This window comes from Arachis hypogaea, chromosome 8 (assembly GCF_003086295.3).
Source record: "Arachis hypogaea cultivar Tifrunner chromosome 8, arahy.Tifrunner.gnm2.J5K5, whole genome shotgun sequence".
Taxonomy (NCBI): domain Eukaryota; kingdom Viridiplantae; phylum Streptophyta; class Magnoliopsida; order Fabales; family Fabaceae; genus Arachis; species Arachis hypogaea.
Genome location: NC_092043.1, coordinates 37,634,699 through 37,652,480, shown reverse-complemented (window position 1 = coordinate 37,652,480; position 17,782 = coordinate 37,634,699). Strand labels below are relative to the sequence as shown.

The 17,782-nt window shown below is 41.3% G+C and overlaps 2 protein-coding genes across 4 annotated transcripts; one reads left to right on the top strand and one right to left on the bottom strand.

The window, feature by feature from the left end:
* Nucleotides 1-546: 546 nt before the first annotated feature.
* On the top strand, nucleotides 547-1,983 carry LOC112705345 (uncharacterized). The gene has a single exon (XM_025756178.1). The coding sequence runs from the start codon at nucleotides 547-549 to the stop codon at nucleotides 1,981-1,983; it is 1,437 nt and encodes a 478-aa protein (XP_025611963.1).
* Nucleotides 1,984-13,437: 11,454 nt separating this feature from the next.
* LOC112707317 (G-type lectin S-receptor-like serine/threonine-protein kinase At4g27290) lies at nucleotides 13,438-17,488 on the bottom strand. 3 transcript variants are annotated; one of them, XM_072201265.1, is made up of 8 exons: nucleotides 17,331-17,488; nucleotides 15,983-16,838; nucleotides 15,706-15,846; nucleotides 15,083-15,243; nucleotides 14,631-14,841; nucleotides 14,291-14,528; nucleotides 14,046-14,196; nucleotides 13,438-13,944 (listed from the first exon to the last, which is right to left on the bottom strand). In XM_072201265.1, the coding sequence occupies exons 1-8, from the start codon at nucleotides 17,346-17,348 to the stop codon at nucleotides 13,639-13,641; spliced, it is 2,082 nt and encodes a 693-aa protein (XP_072057366.1). In that variant the 5' UTR covers nucleotides 17,349-17,488; the 3' UTR covers nucleotides 13,438-13,638. The 3 variants fall into 3 exon arrangements, with proteins under 3 accessions (XP_072057366.1, XP_025614783.1, XP_072057365.1); XM_025758998.3 differs by having other exon boundaries at nucleotides 15,983-17,271; nucleotides 17,331-17,460; XM_072201264.1 differs by having other exon boundaries at nucleotides 15,983-17,370.
* Between the last annotated feature and the right edge of the window lie 294 nt (nucleotides 17,489-17,782).

Below are 17,782 nucleotides of genomic sequence, written 5' to 3'. Positions count from 1 at the left end.
AGGCGTCCCCACTACCTCAAACCTCCACCCGAATCGTCCGGTAACCAACCAACCGTACATTGGCGCTGTCTGTGGGGACTGCCTAAATGGACGTCGTGCCGGGCACCGGAGACCAAGGCCGAACAGCCGGCGCAGAGGGGGAAGCCTCTGTCGCCTCACCGGGAGGGCGACGAAGGTCACCCCGGCAGCGCAATGAACCACGCACAAGGACGCGAGAGACACGCCCCTTCGAAGGAACTGGCGGCGATAGCGCCAGGATAATGCAGGAGCTACGCCATAGGGTCCAGAACCTGGAACGACAACTAGCCGATCAGGAGCATAACCGACGAACCACCGACCTAGCTACTCCCCGTCTCCTGAAAGCCGAGAGAGAGATTCCCACCAGAGTCGCTCCCGGCACGCCTCCGCTTCCAGAACGGAAGCGGAAAGCACCCGAGAAGACGAAACGACACAATCATCTACTCCCGAGGCAAGGAAACGCGCCTCACGGGACAAGATCGTGAGGACGGAGAAGAGAGGCCTGTGAAGACACGGCGGCCCGTGATAATGGGCGCCACCCCGTTCCACCGATCCATCCTCGAAGTCCGGTTGCCGAAGTACTTCGACAAACCAATGGACATGAGGTATGATGGAACCCAAGACCCTCTGGAACACCTCACGGCCTTTGAGGCCAGAATGAATCTGCAGGGAGTAGGAGACGAGGTGAGGTGCCGGGCCTTCCCAGTCACCCTGGCAGGGCCTGCGATCTGGTGGTTTAACGGCCTCCCGCAAGGATCCATCTACGGGTTTGCGGACATTAGCCGTGCCTTCTTAGCCCAATTCACAACACGAATAGCAAAGGGTAAGCACCCGATCAACCTACTTGGGATAACCCAAAGGCCCGGGGAGCCGACCAAAAAATACCTGGACCGGTTCAACGACGAATGCTTAGAAATTGACGGCTTAACCGACTCGGTGGCCAGCCTCTGTCTGACGAACGGCCTCCTCAACGAGGACTTCCGAAAACACCTCACCACGAAACCAGTTTGGACGATGCACGAGATTCAAACTGTAGCTAAGGAATACATAAATGACGAGGAAGTCAGCCAAGTCGTGGCTGCCAATAAACGGCACTCCTCCTACAATCCACCTAAGCAACAAGGTAACGGAGAAAGACAGAAGGAGCAAGCCAGAGATGGAGGGCCGAGCAAGGCACCCAGACCGTTTTCCCGGATCGGAAAATTCACCAACTACACTCCACTCACTCTTCCCATCATGGAAGTTTATCAGCAAATAGCCGAGAATGGAATCTTGTCGAAGCCCCGACCACTCAAGGATCGTACTAGGGGAAACAAGAGCCTCTACTGTGACTACCACAAGGGCTATGGGCACCAAACACAGGACTGCTTTGACCTGAAGGACGCACTAGAACAAGCGATAAGGGACGGTAAACTAACAGAATTATCCCATCTTATAAGGGAGCCGAGGAGACGACATCGCGACCAAGATGAGGAGGGCAAGACCCGGTCGGCAAAACGGCGACAAGAGCCAGAAGACAAAGACCACGACCTCACCGTGATAAACGTCGTAACCGCCAAAAACACCACGCCAAGGTCGAGATCATCACACAAGAAAGACACCAAGGTCCTGGCGGTCTCCTCCTCGCTGGTGCGAAGCTCTAAGAAGCCCCCATCCATCTCTTTCGGCCCAGAAGACCAATGGTTCGACGAGGCCCCTGAAAACCCACCTATGGTCATCACGGCCAGAGTGGGAACCGGCCTCGTCAAACGAATCCTTGTCGACATGGGGGCAGACTCGAACATTATGTTCTGCAACGTGTTCGACGCACTGGGGTTAAGGGACGCCGACCTATCGACTCACCAGCACGGGGTCATCGGGTTAGGTGACCACTTCATCAAGCCAGACGGAGTGATATCTCTGCCAATTTTCGTGGGACAGGATCAAGGCCAAAGATCGGCAATGGCTGAGTTCGTGATTCTCTGAGAATCCACAGCCTACAACATCATCTTGGGAAGAAAGACGATTAACGATGTTGAGGCGATAATCAACACAAAGCTACTGGTCATGAAGTTTGTTACCGACGACGGATCTATAGGGTCCATAAGGGGAGATCTAGAAACGGCGGTCGCTTGTGACAACGCCAGCCTCTCCCTAAGGAAGAAATCTAAAGAGGCGTCGGGGGTGTTCCTGGCCGACCTGGATGCCAGAGTTGACGACAAGCCTAGACCGGAACCAGAGGGGGACCTGGAGAAGTTCAGGGTCGGTGACACGGAGAAAAAGTTCTCGTTTGTCAATAGAAACCTTCCACATGAATTGAAGGAGGCTCTGGTAGAAATGATCAGGGCCAATGGGGATTTGTTCGCCTGGACACCGGCCGACATGTCGGGTATAGACCCCAAAGTCATGTCGCACCACCTAGCCGTCAAATCGAAAGCCCGCCCGGTAGCCCAGAGGAGGAGAAAGATGTCGCGAGAGAGGGCAGAGGAGGTGGCCAGGCAGACGGCCAGCCTCCTAGAAGCGGGCTTCATACGGGAACTAGACTACTCGACCTGGCTTTCGAATGTAGTTCTAGTAAAAAAGCACAGCGGCAAATGGAGAATGTGCGTAGACTACTCTGACCTCAACAAGGCATGCCCTAAAGATTGTTTCCCCCTCCCCAACATAGATGCACTCGTCGACGCGGCGGTGGGTTACCAGTATCTGAGCTTCATGGATGCCTACTCCGACTACAATCAGATATCGATGCACTGACCCGACGAGGACAAGACAGCATTTATAACGCCTGGGGGGACCTACTGCTACAAGGTGATGCCATTCGGCCTAAAAAACGCAGGGGCAACATACCAAAGACTGATGAACAAAATATTTGGCGATCTCATAGGCAAGACAGTGGAAGTCTATGTAGACGACATCCTCGCAAAGACTACGCGGCCCGACGACCTCCTCAATGACCTGGGAAATGTATTCGCGTCTCTCCGACAACATGGTATGAGGCTCAATCCCCTCAAATGTGCCTTCGCCATGGAAGCTGGAAAGTTCCTAGGATTCATGATAACCCAAAGGGGGGTAGAAGCCAACCCTGAGAAATGCTAAGCGATACTCCAGATGAAGAGTCTGGGCTGTGTCAAGGACGTCCAGAGGTTGGCAGGTCTACTCACCTCGTTATCCCGTTTCCTCGGAGCTTCGGCAACAAAAGCCCTACCCTTCTTTAACCTCATGAGGAAAGGGATAGCATTTGAATGGATGCCCGCATGCGAGGAAGCTTTCAGACACTTCAAGGAAATCCTAGCAACACCCCCTGTGCTCGGGAAGCCAAAGGCCGGAGAGCCGTTATACCTATACCTCGCCATAACGGGAGAAGCCCTGGCCATGGTTTTGATACGAGAAGAAGGAAGGGTTCAACAACCAGTCTATTTCGTGAGCAGAGCCCTAAAAAGGGCGGAACTAAGGTACAGCAAACTGGAAAAACTAGCTCTGGCACTCTTGACCTCTTCTCGGAGGTTAAAAGAATACTTCCAAGGTCACCAGATTGTCGTAAGAACGGACCAAGGAATCCGACAAGTACTCCAGAAACCCGATTTAGCGGGAAGGATGATGACTTGGTCCATTGAACTCTCCCAATACGACATACGGTACAAACCCCGGCAAGCAATCAAGGCGCAAGCAATGGCAGACTCCCTGGTAGAAGTGACGGGAGATCCAACCGAAGAGACGGGCACATGGTGGAGGCTCCACCTGGACGGGGCCTCCAATCAGACGTCCGGGGGCGCCGGGATCATCCTAGAGAGCCCAGCCGGGGTCGTATACGAGCAGTCGATCAAGTTCGAGTTCCCCGTCTCGAACAACCAAGCAGAATACGAAGCCCTCATAGGGGGCTTAGCCCTAGCAAAGGAAGTTGGAGTAGCGAGGTTGGAAATATGCAGTGATTCACAAGTCGTCACCTCCCAAGTGAATGGGAGCTACCAAGCCAGAGACTCGCTACTACAAAAGTACTTGGAGAAAGTCAAGGATTTGAGCCAGAAATTCGAGGAGGTCACGATCCACCACGTTCCAAGAGAAAGGAACACACGGGCAGATCTCCTATCAAAACTAGCCAGCACAAAACCAGGAGAAGGCAACCGATCTCTCATCTAGGGTATGATGAGGGAGCCGGCAGTCACTCTGCACCTGGCAAGGCTAAGCCCCTCATAGTTAGATCCCATCACCAGCTTCAGGAAATGGCAAACTCCCTGACGACGAAAAAGATGCTAAGAAACAGAGAAGGGAAGCAGCCAAGTACGCGATCATCCAGGGTCAGTTGTTCAGAAAAGGACTCAACCAACCCCTATTGAAATGCCTACACCCCGACCAAACGGACTATGTTCTCAGGGAAGTCCATGAAGGGTGTTGCGGCCATCACATAGGGGGCAAAGCCATAGCAAGAAAATTAATCCGAGCTGGATACTACTGGCCATCAATGATGGCAGACTCTAAAGAATTCGTTAGAAAGTGTGTCAAGTGTCAAGAGAACACCAATTTTCACAGAGCACCAGCTTCCGAGCTAAGCTTGTTAACGTCTTCCCGACCATTTTCACAATGGGGAGTCGATCTCTTGGGGCCCTTCCCGGTTGGTCCAGGACAAGTTAAATACCTCATAGTCGCCATTGACTACTACACCAAATGGATAGAGGCCGAGCCGCTGGCCAACATATCCTCATCCAATTGCAGGAAGTTCATGTGGAGGCAAGTGATAACACGGTTCGGTATCCCGGAGGTCGTCATCTCAGACAACGGGACACAATTTACAGACAAGAAGTTCACGGAGTTCCTCACCGGCCTGGGCATAAGACAGAAGTTCTCCTCAGTAGAACACCCCAAACAAATGGACAGGTCGAGTCCGCGAACAAGATCATCCTGTTAGAACTTAAGAAGCGGCTGGATAATAAAAAAGGTGCTTGGGCCGACGAGCTCGCCTCGGTCCTCTGGTCCTACCGTAAAACCGAGCAGTCATCCACTGGGGAGACCCCCTTCCGACTAACATACGGGCTAGACGCGGTAATACCTGTGGAAATCGGGGAACCAAGCCCACGATTACTTCTGAAGGGAGTGGGGGAAGCTGTGGAGAAGGACCTAATAGATGAAGCCAGAGAGATGGCCCACTTAACGGAAACAGCGCTAAAGCAAAGAATGGCCCTGTGCTACAACACCAAAGTACTCAAGAGAGAGTTTGAACCAAACGACCTCGTCCTAAGGCACAACGATATCGGTCTACTGACCCCGGGAGAGGGCAAACTGGTGGCAAACTGGGAAGGTCCCTACAAAGTTAAAGAGGTGATTGGTAAAGGCGCCTTCAAGTTGGAAAGGCTCGATGGCAAAGAAATCCCAAGAACGTGGAACGTGAGCAACTTGAGAAGGTTTTACTCCTAGCACGCGCGTGGCGATTTAGCGACCAAACGAGCTAAGTAGTCAATTCATGAGATTGTACTTTTTAATATGGCTTATAGACCTTTTGTGCAATTACCGACTAAAATATACTTGCCAAAAGTTTTGTTTCTTTTGTTTACTTTTCTTGGACAACCCATTGCGCAAATGAATCCCATGCAACGCGCACCGAACAACACAATAATATGCAGCCCCGGGACTGATCACCCTGGGAGACCTTCAGCTACCACGACGGCAAACGGCTACACTAAAAAGCCACGACCTGGCTCAGCTAGAATACCATCAATACGGTAGAACAAGTGCGAACAACAAACCAATAACGGTGAATATAACGAGAACACAACCAGACAAACGGGAAAGTATTAACTACAATAAACCGGGCAGACGACCCAAAAATCCATTGTTCGCAAGACTAAATAAAACCACTCACAAAGATTTCATGAAGTTATACAAGACATAAGAAGTCATTTCCTGGGCATGTCGACAATCTTGCCGTCTTTGATCATCTTGAAGACACCGATTGCCGACGTGTCGAAGTCAGGGGCAACGATTTGGACCTGACCCTTAAGGGCCTCCTCAGTCGCCAATATCGTACCTTTTTCCTGCTTAACGACCTCCTTGTACTTTGTTTTCCACCCCGCAAGCTCAGTCTCGACAGCCTCCTTCGCCGAAACGGCCTCGTCGCGCTCTTTCTCTAGCGCGGTCACCCGCCCCTGAGCCACGCCGACTTGACTCTCTAAAGTCATTTCCCGCTCGACAAGTCGCAAAACGGTGGCATCAGACTCCTCCAGTTTTTTACTAGCAGCGGAGGCCCTGTTCTCGGCAGCCTGGAGCTTCTCATTAGATTGGGCAAGTTGCTCCCGAAGAGTTTCAACTTCACGTTGAAGATCATTATTGGCTTTCCCAGCAGATTCCAACCTCCTACGGAGGGATTCCATCCCGGACAGCTCAAACTCGGCCTTCCGAGCTATCACTGCGCCGCGCAGGAGGGTACGATACATCCACCTCGCTTGCCCGGCCAGAGATGACTCGTGGAAGTGCTCTTCAGTGCCAGGAATCAACTGAGCGTCTATGAAATTCCCAGCATCAAAATTTTTCTCCATGACGGTGAGGACCCCCTCAGAACTGCTGGACGTTTTCCTTCTTTTGAGATTGGGCACCTCTTCCACGTCGTCGTCGGTCACTGGATTAGACGTCGAACCCCCAGTACCGACCACTTCGGGAAAAGGGGAAACACGCACCTCTTTGTCCCCATGAGCTAAAGCACCCTGAACCGAAGTACCAATCTCATCAGCCACAACTCCCAGCTCGAAAGAAGCCTTACTCTTATCCTCTGGGGGGCAGTCGACTTCTCGTTGGCCGCTTCATCGTCACTCGCACATAGAAAGGTCTGGAACAAGTCAGGGAGATCCGTCACCTCGGCAGACATCCCCACTGTAACAGGAAAAGGAGATTGTTAGTCGCAATGGAATACTAAAAAAAAGGGCAAGAAACAAAAAGGAAAGCTCAAGTTAAAACTGCTCACAAATATAGTTCGACCGACTTCCCGATCACCCATGAGGAGGTGAGGATTCACATGATTCCTCCCGAAGACTGCCCATAACATGTTGGCAATCTTCTTGTCCACAGCGGACATACCCTTATAGGTTACTTTAATAAAGGCATTAGACCCCGCCCCGAAGCTCCAATACGTCAGGATGAGGCGTTGCCCTTCTAATGACAGCCAGAAAGGATGACGACCTTTGACGGGGCGCACCTTGAAATACTTATCTTTGAACCCGTGGTAGGAGTCCTCAAACAAACCAAAAATCCTCCGACCTTGGGCAGATCGGAAGGACATGAACCCCTTCCTTGCTTTCCCTTCCTTCGAAGGGTTTGTAAGGTTGAAAAAGAAAAGGAAGACATCCACGGACACCGGTAGCTCGAGATATTCACAAACCATCTTGAAACAGTGGATTGAAGCCCAACTGTTCGGATGCAGCTACGACGGCGCCACGGAAATCTGGCCAAGGAGCGCCATTTGGAAGGCGGAGAAAGGAATACGAACCCCCACTTGCGTAAACATGGATTTATAAAACCAAATCCAGCCAGCAACTCGGGGAGCACTGAAGTTGATCTTGTACAATCGCTCGTGGGGAGCTGGGACGAAGACGTCATAGTTAGACTCCTCGTCGGTTCCGCCGCATAAGTGCCCGTTTTGACGGAACTCAGTGAGCTCCTCCTTGCCCATTTGATTGGGGGAGTTCTTCAGATCGGAAACCACCCAGCCGTAGGGGTCGTACGCCGCGGGAGAAGGGGAAGCTCGGGAGGCGATGCGAGCCATACCTACATGGGGGTACCACCCGATTAGTCTAAGAGGTCGGGTGCTCGGAGTGAAAGCAGAAACTAAATTCAACCTATTCTGCAACTAAAACTAAACACGACTAAAAGGTAAAACCCAAACAAAATCTACCCTAGAATGGCAACCTCCCCCTAACGCACCCACTTAAGGCCAAGGATCAACCATCATGCAAAGTTAAACAAACAGCATGCATGAAAAGGAAGCAACGGCAGAAGCAAAAGAACAATAAAAAGAGGGTAAAAAGATGCATAATTACCTGTATTGATTACAAAGATCTGAAAGGAAGACAAGAACAACACCCTGAATTGCTGAGGGAGAAGAAGATGGGGATAGCTAGATTGGAAACGAAAAGATAAACGCCAAATGAACACCAAAGGCATCACAAAACTGTTTTAAAACTACCACCAAAAGGAGCGCGAAAGCCTAGGGATATATTAGTCTTTGCACGAAGGATTTTAAACCCATTATGAGCATTTAATGCACTGTGCGAGGAACGAGGCGATAGAAGGTCACCTCAGCAACAAATGGACACGCGCGCAAAGATCGCGTCCTCTCCACGGATGGCCGATCTGACGACAACACGTGAAGAAGGAATAACACGCCAACAACAGACCACACGGCTATTACTGACGTGTTGGGGGCACTGTTACGGCTTGGCCCAAAGTGGCATGGGCCAACCCAACCCATGGGCCCCCCGACCCGGACGGTCGGTGGAAAACCTTCGAAATCTGACCCGAACACGCGTCCTGGGCACCTCCTCATCACAGCTGTCTAAGGAAGCTTCGAGGAAGGTGGGCTCTGTCCTTGCGGGACCCACCCCTGATACGATATATATGGGGGGGTCCAGCTCTTCTCCGAGGTACATCACACATTCCACCTGTCTATTTCTCGCCTGCACACTAACTAACTAGAGCGTCGGAGTGTCTTTGCAGGTGACACTCCTCTCTCCACAACAAGAGCTCGGCAGCCTGGTTGGCGCGATCCGATCACAACCGATCAAAACGAGGCATCCCCACCACCTCAAACCTCCACCCGAATCGTCCGGTAACCAACCAACCGTACACTTGTGATATTGTCTTTAAAGATATTTTTGAATGAGCAATGCTAGGGGCCAATAACTTTGATATTTTCTAACCATCAATTAGCTATCAATAGTGTTTTTAATGGTGTGAGATTATATCTAATGGTGAGAAATCACTCACTTTTCTTTTGACGGTAAAGTGCTGGCCAAAAAATACAAAAATTACTAATTCCCTAGACTTTCCCTTTTTGAATTTCTAAATTACATGTTGTAGCTAGCCACCATGTGATTTGTTTTTATTATTGTTATTTAGGCAATTGTTTTCTTGATTTGTTAATTTGAATAGCATTATAGCAAGGTATAGAAAAATACTTGGACTTTAGCTTCTTTATGCTTTGTTATTTTTTGCTTTCAGCTTTTCTATGATTTTGTGATTTGTTTAGGGTGTAGGGATTTATTCAATTTGATGATCTTATGATTTGTTGAATTGGAATTACAAATTATATAGGAATTACTGTTTGGATCTTTAGCTTTTTAATTTGTCATTGTTTAGTTTTCTTGTAAATGATAGATTCTATTCATCAATGAAAGTAGTTTTAAAGTAGAAGAAAAGAGATTAAAAAAAACTTGTTTAATTCATTTTCTGTATTTAAAATTTTTGTTTGTAAACTTTTAACTAAAAATTAGAAATAAATTATTATAAGAAATTCTAAAATTTTAAATTTTTTAGTTTGTAAATTATTAAATTTAAATATTTAAAATTATATAGTGAATTTTTAAACAATTATTTAAAAAAATTAAAATTTAAGTTTATCGTCAAATTTATCGAGTGAAAAATCCGACAGTAACAAGCTCCAAAATTTTACAATTAAAAGTTTATATTCGCTGATAATTCGCGGCGGACAAAAAAATCCAACGGTAAACAGGCAAGGTTTATACCATCGATTTATTCCGCCGCTATATCCGATGGAAAACAGATTATGCGGATTTTTTTGATAAATCCGACGGTATTTGACGTTTTTCTTATAGTGGATGAGAGAGTTTATTACTTTTTTTCTAAGTTTCACTCACTAATTCTATGCAAAACATGGCATACATTGACAAATTTCTTAATCCCCAATATATAATATTTTGTGGAGGTGCATTTGGTTTATAAGTTGATCAAGTTATGCATAAATTGTACAAGTGTGTATTAAAGTCTTCTTTCACATTCATTTTTATTAAGTTGTATTATCAACTTATGTAACAATTTATTTTTTGACTAAGTCAAAGATTGAAACTAACCTAACTTATTTTCAAATTGCAAATTTTAACTAAAACTTTGACTATGCAAGTTGGACAACTTACAAGTAGTTTCATGAGTCTTCTAATTTGATAAGAACTATTTGCATTATACTTGATTCTAGACCAAGTTTTAAGTTCTATAATGTTTTTTAATTTTTTTGAAACTTCATCATACTCCACTTGTATCACTTGTAACCTCTAACTATTTTTGTTAACTTCAAATTAAAAGAAGAATTTTGCTTTTTCTTTTCACAGAAAATGCCATATACAATAAATATCTATATTTATTTGAGTCTGAAGATAACTAACATAACTATGCCAATATAAATTTAAAATTTCAGGACCAAATTTCTTAAAAGAAAGAGAATGTGATAACCAAAAGAAAAAAAAAAAAGAGGAGCACGTGAGAGACATATGCCCCCACTTAAATCTCCTTTTCTCTCCTTGTACTCCTCGAACTCTCTTTACAACCCCCCTCCCCCATCCGATCCCTCTTTTTCTTTTTTCCATTCCTTCGTAAGAGAAAAGCTCAAATCCTTTCCTTTCCTTCATCTCCTCTTTCATTCTATCTTTCTTGTTTCAAATTTTTATCCAACCACACTACATTAGATTTCATTTTATCTTTATTTTAATACATCACTTATACCCAAAAAAAATTTTTATTTTCTCACAACTCCAAATCATGGAGTTCATCTTAAGGAGTGAATGAAGCATTCAGTTTTTGAGTTCTCGTTATTATTAAAATTTTAAAGTAATTCTTTGACTCAATAATTAGTTATATCTCTAATTTTTGTTATTCCTATACTTGTGGGTATAACAAAATCCGAAATTAAAGTTATTAGATTAGAAAATCTGGTATTTTTTTATCAAAGTGAGTAAAATTATGTTAATTGACAACATTAGTAGTTCATAAATATCATTATTGTCATATTTCTAGAGTTGTAGAGTTATTGAACATCATTTGGTAGCTCGTTGAAGCATTCAAAATTGTTTCCGACTATTTAGAATCAAGTTGTGAGTGGATATTATATTTATAATTGTTTTTAAATATATTACTATTAGTATTTAACTTGGATTTTGAGTTTTTTCATATGAAATTATTTGATTGTTATAAATTTTGAATTATTGAAGTGAATATTTATTTTTGAAAACTCATAACTTTGTAGAAATACACACGAGACGATATTTATATATTTTATAAAGTATACATATTTTTTTATTTGACTTTGTAAAATTTTAATTAAATTTTTAGTATGCATATATTTTGTTATGACGTTAACTTAAATGCATCTGGCTCAGACCTCAGTTAGCATAGACGTTGCTAGCCTAACGTGTAGGCCACACATTGAATCTGTTATAATGTACGGGCGCACTAGAGGAAAGTGTTACCCTTAGAGTTAGAACCGTCCTAAGTGTGTAATAAAAGATTTGATTTTGACTTTTGGGATGTGAACTCCCATTTCAGTTCATCCGTTTAATTACTTATCTAATTATTCGCATATTTACTTAATATGAACTTCTTGTCACTAAAAAGAAATTATAAGGTAAAGTTTGTATCGTCTTGTGTCGGTTATAGATTTAATGTTTGTTCACTGAGTTACAAAACTCACCCTATTATATTCCCATATTCTTTAGATACAGGTGTCATTCCAGGTTCCATTCCATCCGCCCCTCAGTAGATCTTAGACATTGCGGTGAGCACTTTTTTTTTTCCAAAGGCTATGTATTTACGTAATATAACCTTTGCACAAAATTTTAGATTATATCAATGCTTTATATGTCACAGACAGAGTTCTCGTGTGAGTTATGTTATTTTGAATCTCGAACTGTTTAAATATTAATTATGACTTAGTTATATAAGATGTATGGATTTAACTATATACTTTAGAATATACTGTTGTTGTTGTCTTTAGAAATGAATGTTTATTAGTGATACAGGAAGATAATATTCATATTGGTAAGGTTCTAGAAATAGGGGAGATTCTGTCTGTTTTTCTGACAATTTGGTCGATTGAATTGTCGAAGGACTTGTCCCTAGAGCACAAGTCATGATTTAGTTCAGGTCATGGCATTTGGACTAGCTAGAAGTTTCGGAGGGATCGAAACTAAAGCAAACATTGGGCATGTTGTTGGAACTTAGTAAGTTTCTTATGCTTTGCTGATTATTAATATGGGTACGTATGAAGACTTGACTTGATTATTAATCTTCTAGGACATGTAAGTGTGTAACTGAATTCTAATAATCACTTTTGTTATATATGCTTCTAATCTTAACCACAAGCTTTGCAAAATATATATGCACGCAAGGAAACTATTTATGGAGGACAATGGGTACGAAATAATTGCTTTGTGTGCAAAAAAGTCCAGATGACAGGCCAACCATGTCATCTGTTCAAATGTTGAGTAGTGAATCCACACTACCTCCACCTAAAATGCATAGATTTTTCACGGAAAGAGAAATGATTGATGAAAGTTCTTCTCCAAGTAATGGAAAAGTTAGGATAATTTTAGACGTCCATTTAATTATATTTTAAAATTTTTATGTAGTTATTAATTATATATATTGTTATTTGTATAAACTTATTAGTATACTACTATGAATATTGCTTCTTTCAAACAGTTACTGCAACAAACGGTCAACCAGCTCTCACGTGCTCAAAGCAAATGTGGGTTCTGAAAATAAGATGATAAAGAAACTTGTGTTGAAATATATATAGTCTTCATGAATGCAATTCTTCTAAATCTGTTTTCAATTACTATAAAGGGAAATAAAAACACATTTGGAGCACGAAATTTGTAAGTCTGATTCTTAATAAGTAGGTGCCCCAATTACATTATTAGATAAGTTAAATTCTAATATCTGGGTCTAGTTTACCTTAAAAACTAATTTAAAGAAAAAGAATTACTTCACATTTATAAATTCTGTAAAAATTTTATTATTGAGATTTAATGTAAACTTTTTTGAAGCATATGTTTATATCATATAAAAATTGATACCAAAGTCATTTTATATACAAGTAATGACATACAGATTGCTTATAATTTTGTGATATTTGCATTTTATTGTAGATGTCATTTTATTATGAAATAAAGTATATCTATCTTTTCAATTTTAACTTAACTAGATTTAAATCCACACCAGAAAAAACTAAAAATCAAGATATACAAGTTTACTTAGATTTTATAATATTTTTAGTACGATAAAATTATGTATATATATTGTTAGAAACAAGAGAATAAATTGAAAAAAAGATTTGTGTATTATTAAACGTATTCAAGTTGTTTGAAATGATATAATATAAAAGTATTTATAGGTGCTAAGAGAATCGTAATAATAAAAACCTAATATTTTATAATAAATATTCAGATATACTAAATAATTTTAATAAATGTTAATTGATATTCTGACATATATAACACCTAGATAATGACAAATAAATAGATTATAAATCAATGCATAAAAGGACTAAACACTTCTCTATGTCATGAAATGCTATATTTATTTATTATTGTATATTGAATTGGCTTATCATTGTGATAATCTATGAGCTTATCAATTTTGAATCAAAATCTATCGGGGACAGACCTGAGTAACTGTCAGATTATTAACAGATAGTAGTTTATTGTTGCTTGATGAAGAACGGTTACCAACCACATCTCTCTCAATAAAGAATCCTGGCTTCTTTGGCTGAGGCAATGCCCATTCACTACTCAGCATCGTAAGCACACACGACATGCTTGGCCGGTCCTCTGAATTTCGTTGCACGCATAGCAAACTAACATGAATTGATCTTAGGACTTCTGGCAAATGAATAGAGTCTTTGATAGATGGATCAACTATTTGTAAGCACTTGCCTTCTGAAAAAAGTGTCCATGCCTGCATTTGTATATATTGCAATAAGTACATAAATTAGGATGATGCTATTTGGTTGGAAACTATAAATGAATATGGAGCACAAACAAAACACTTATGCTTACATGCCCAAGCAGATTAAAATTGTGATCAATATGGATGAATCCTCTATTTCTCTTCCCACTAACTATCTCTAACACCAGTACTCCGAAGCTGTAGACATCAGATTTTGTTGAGTATATCCCATCAACTATGTACTCCGGTGACAGATAGCCGCTGTTCAAAACATGAACAAACATATTTGAATCAAGAAAAAGCTATTACTTTCATTTTATATTCCTCTCTACATGTCATATAATTAGCCACTTACTAAGTTCCAACAATATGCCTTGTATTTGCTTGGTTTTCATTTCCTACAAAGCTTCTTGCTAGTCCAAAGTCTGAAATTCTAGGATTCAATTCGTCATCTAACAAAATATTTCCAGCCTTAAGATCTCTATGAACTATTCTATGTCTTGAATCTTGATGAAGATAGAGAAGACCCCTAACAATTCCATTAATAATAAGAAAACGCTTTGGCCAGTCTAGAAGCTTTCCCTTCTCACAATCTGTTTAAAAGAAAATGAGTTGGACTAATTTTCTGATGAGGTTCTGAACCATATGTAATCTTTGTTAAATAAAAGGAAGAGCATGGTTCAAGGGAATCAAACCAAATATAAAGAAGTCCAAGCTTTTGTTGCGCATAAATTCATAAATCAATATTCTCTCCCCTGCTTGAATGCAATACCCTAATAGCTTCACTAAATTTCTGTGCTGAAGTTTGGCAATATGCATAACTTCATTTTTGAACTCTTGGAGTCCTTGGCTTGAATTTTGTGAAAGTCTCTTGACAGCTATTTCTCGTCCATTTTCCAAGATACCCTAGAAATTGCAACAATTGTAAGCTACAAAATATACATATTTAACTTGACATATATTTGCTTAAATTTTATCATTTCGGCATAGTTATTGAAGTATTGAATAATCTAGTTGTAACATTTTTTTTTCTTTTGTCTTACTATACAAAGGTGAGATCTGCTACATATTGACAAGAACAAACTTGATTAAGAATATTATGCATTCTAGACTAAGGGATCATACTTTTTTTTTTCCATTTGATTACCTTATAAACTGATCCAAAACCACCTGTCCCTAGTATATTGTCACTTGAAAAATTACTTGTTGCAGAAGTAATTGTGCACATATCAAATAAGGGCAGTTCCAGATCATCCTCATCATGGTGACTATTTATTGCACCTGATTCTGTTTCTTCTTTTATCTTTCCTACAAAGTAGCATGTAATGAATTAAAGAAAAAGAAACAAAAATGTCTAATAAGCTCATTGTTCCATGCTATGATAACTTCTGCTCTTTCCCAATAATTTTAAAAAAAATATATGATAGATGTAAATAGAACTACCAACATTACTTTTCTACCATTGTCAACAAGTGCAAGACTACCATTACTGATTAACATTACTAGTTAGTTAGTTCTCTGTTGAGATTTTTATATAGGGTGGATGATGCTTATTAGTTATTACAGATTAACCACATTTCAAATGAGAGATATAACGAAACCATGGGGACAAGATAATTTTGTCATGTGACAAACCAAAGTTAAGCTTCTTGGACAAAGAACATAGGTCTTGATCATATTCATAGGTTAAACTTATCCTAATCTGTAATTAACAGTTTGGATAATATATATAAGAATCCAAGAATCACATAATTAAGATTGCTTAATTACCTTTGTGAGGCTTCTTCCATCCATAGATGATGAAGGCCAAGCATAGGATCAAAATTCCAAAAGATAACACACAGCTTACGGCAATGATAATCTTTAGCTTCCGTTTCTTGGACTTCGTTGATCTATTTTGTTCAATTGCTTCTGCAAAATGTTCATTTAAAAAAAATAATAATAGAAAATTTAAAAAACAGAGGAAATAGTGAGAAATAAAAAAGTATGAAGCAAATAGTTAAGGGGAAAAAATGCAAAAGGGAAGAAAAATTCCAAAGTATAGTACCTACTTCTATCCCTGCCATCTTTATATAAATATCTTCATCAGATGCACTCATCACTTTCATATCTATGAGATTACCAAACCAAAGTAAACAACCATTAGGCCCTTTGCTGACATCCAAAGCTGCATAAGCCATACAAGAGCAATCGTTCCAGCACAAGATCCTACAATCCTCAAGTCTCATGCTTCTATTAAACCGTGTCCCTTCAGTGTCTGGTAATTTTAGCCCCGAAAACTTCACAAACCCATCTGAATGATTGCAACTCAATGAAGTTCTCCTAACACAACCACTTGATGAATCAGTTGTATTCTGCACAAATCCATCCAAGCAATTACACATGGGAAACCTGTTTGTATCACAACTAGCATATGCTCCACAGTTTCCATAGTAATCACAGTAATCCACCGGTAAGTGCGAAATTTTGATCCAACCTGTATTTCCACCACTCCAACTCGCCCGCTGGCAGAATCCGTCCGATGTTATCTGAACCCTTTGATGCACTGAACTATCAACAAGCCAAAATACACTGTATACTTCTTCCTCATCAGAAATTATGCTAAATCTAAATACAGAGTCATTTTTCAACTGTGGTCCCCCACTAAACTGAATACCATTCCATGATCCGAAACGAAATCTTTTTGTTGTGCCTTCTCTTAATACTAATTGCGGATATCCATCAATCTCGACTTGATAGCTAAAGCTACCTGGAGAAGGATCATCAGAGCTTTTCCATGATATTGTCCTCCGATTTAGTCCTGTAGCAAAGTTTCTTCCCAACTTCTGTCCAGGCAAGATTGTGTCGCCTGGATAGTCAAAACTTTGCCACACAAAATCTTCCGTGTCGCTATTGCTGTCATCCTGCACAACAAAATTTCCAGAATTCAAAAGCTTTGCAACCGGATTTCGTGCCGATCCTGTCGTGTTGGATGACCAGATAAGACTATTATTACTATCAAGAAGGACTAGAATTCCGGTGGTATTGACCTTCAAAACCCCTGAGGAGTCAGTGAGGGGTTTTTCTCTGTTTGCAACCCATACTATTGCCTTTGTTGGATCTTTGTTATACCAAATTCCAACATAACGGTTCTTGGAAGTTCCAGGGCTGAAGAATCCCAATGCAAAGGTTTCATCTGCTGAAACTAATGTCTCACCATCACCGATAGATTGCAGTGTGTTAATTGTGTCTCTTGGAGCACAAAATGCTATTAAATTCAGCAGAGAGAAGCATAACAGGAGAAGGCTAAAGGCTTCCATCAATCGTTTATATTCTTCTTGACAGTGTCAATAATATCTATGAAAAAGCAGAAAAAGAGTTAAGTGACTGTATACTATAAGATATCACGGCCATACCTTGTAAAAGATTGACATTCATGGCATCTTTTCCTTTTCAGGTTTATTATAACAGGCGCAGTACATGAATAATGATAAAAAAAAATTCATGTGAGTTAGCTTTCAGACATGAATTCCTTCTAGAGAGAACAACTTGCACAATCTTCTTTGGACATGGAAATTGGAAAGTAGAGAATGGAAGCTTCTTGATGTGTTGATAGTGTAAAACTTTCTAACGAAATTATGTTTATACTTCCAAGTTCATACATAAAAATAATAAATATCCATGGGTATGCTTATTTACCGCTCCCATTTGTAATTTTTAGACTTAACTATTTATGTACAAGTAACTTGTAGAAAAATATAGTTGGATACTCATGAAATTTAATTATATCAACCACGTATGCGTTGAAATGTTGGTACTATTTTCAATTTAAGGTATTTGAGCTTGACCTTTTTTGCGTAACTTTTAT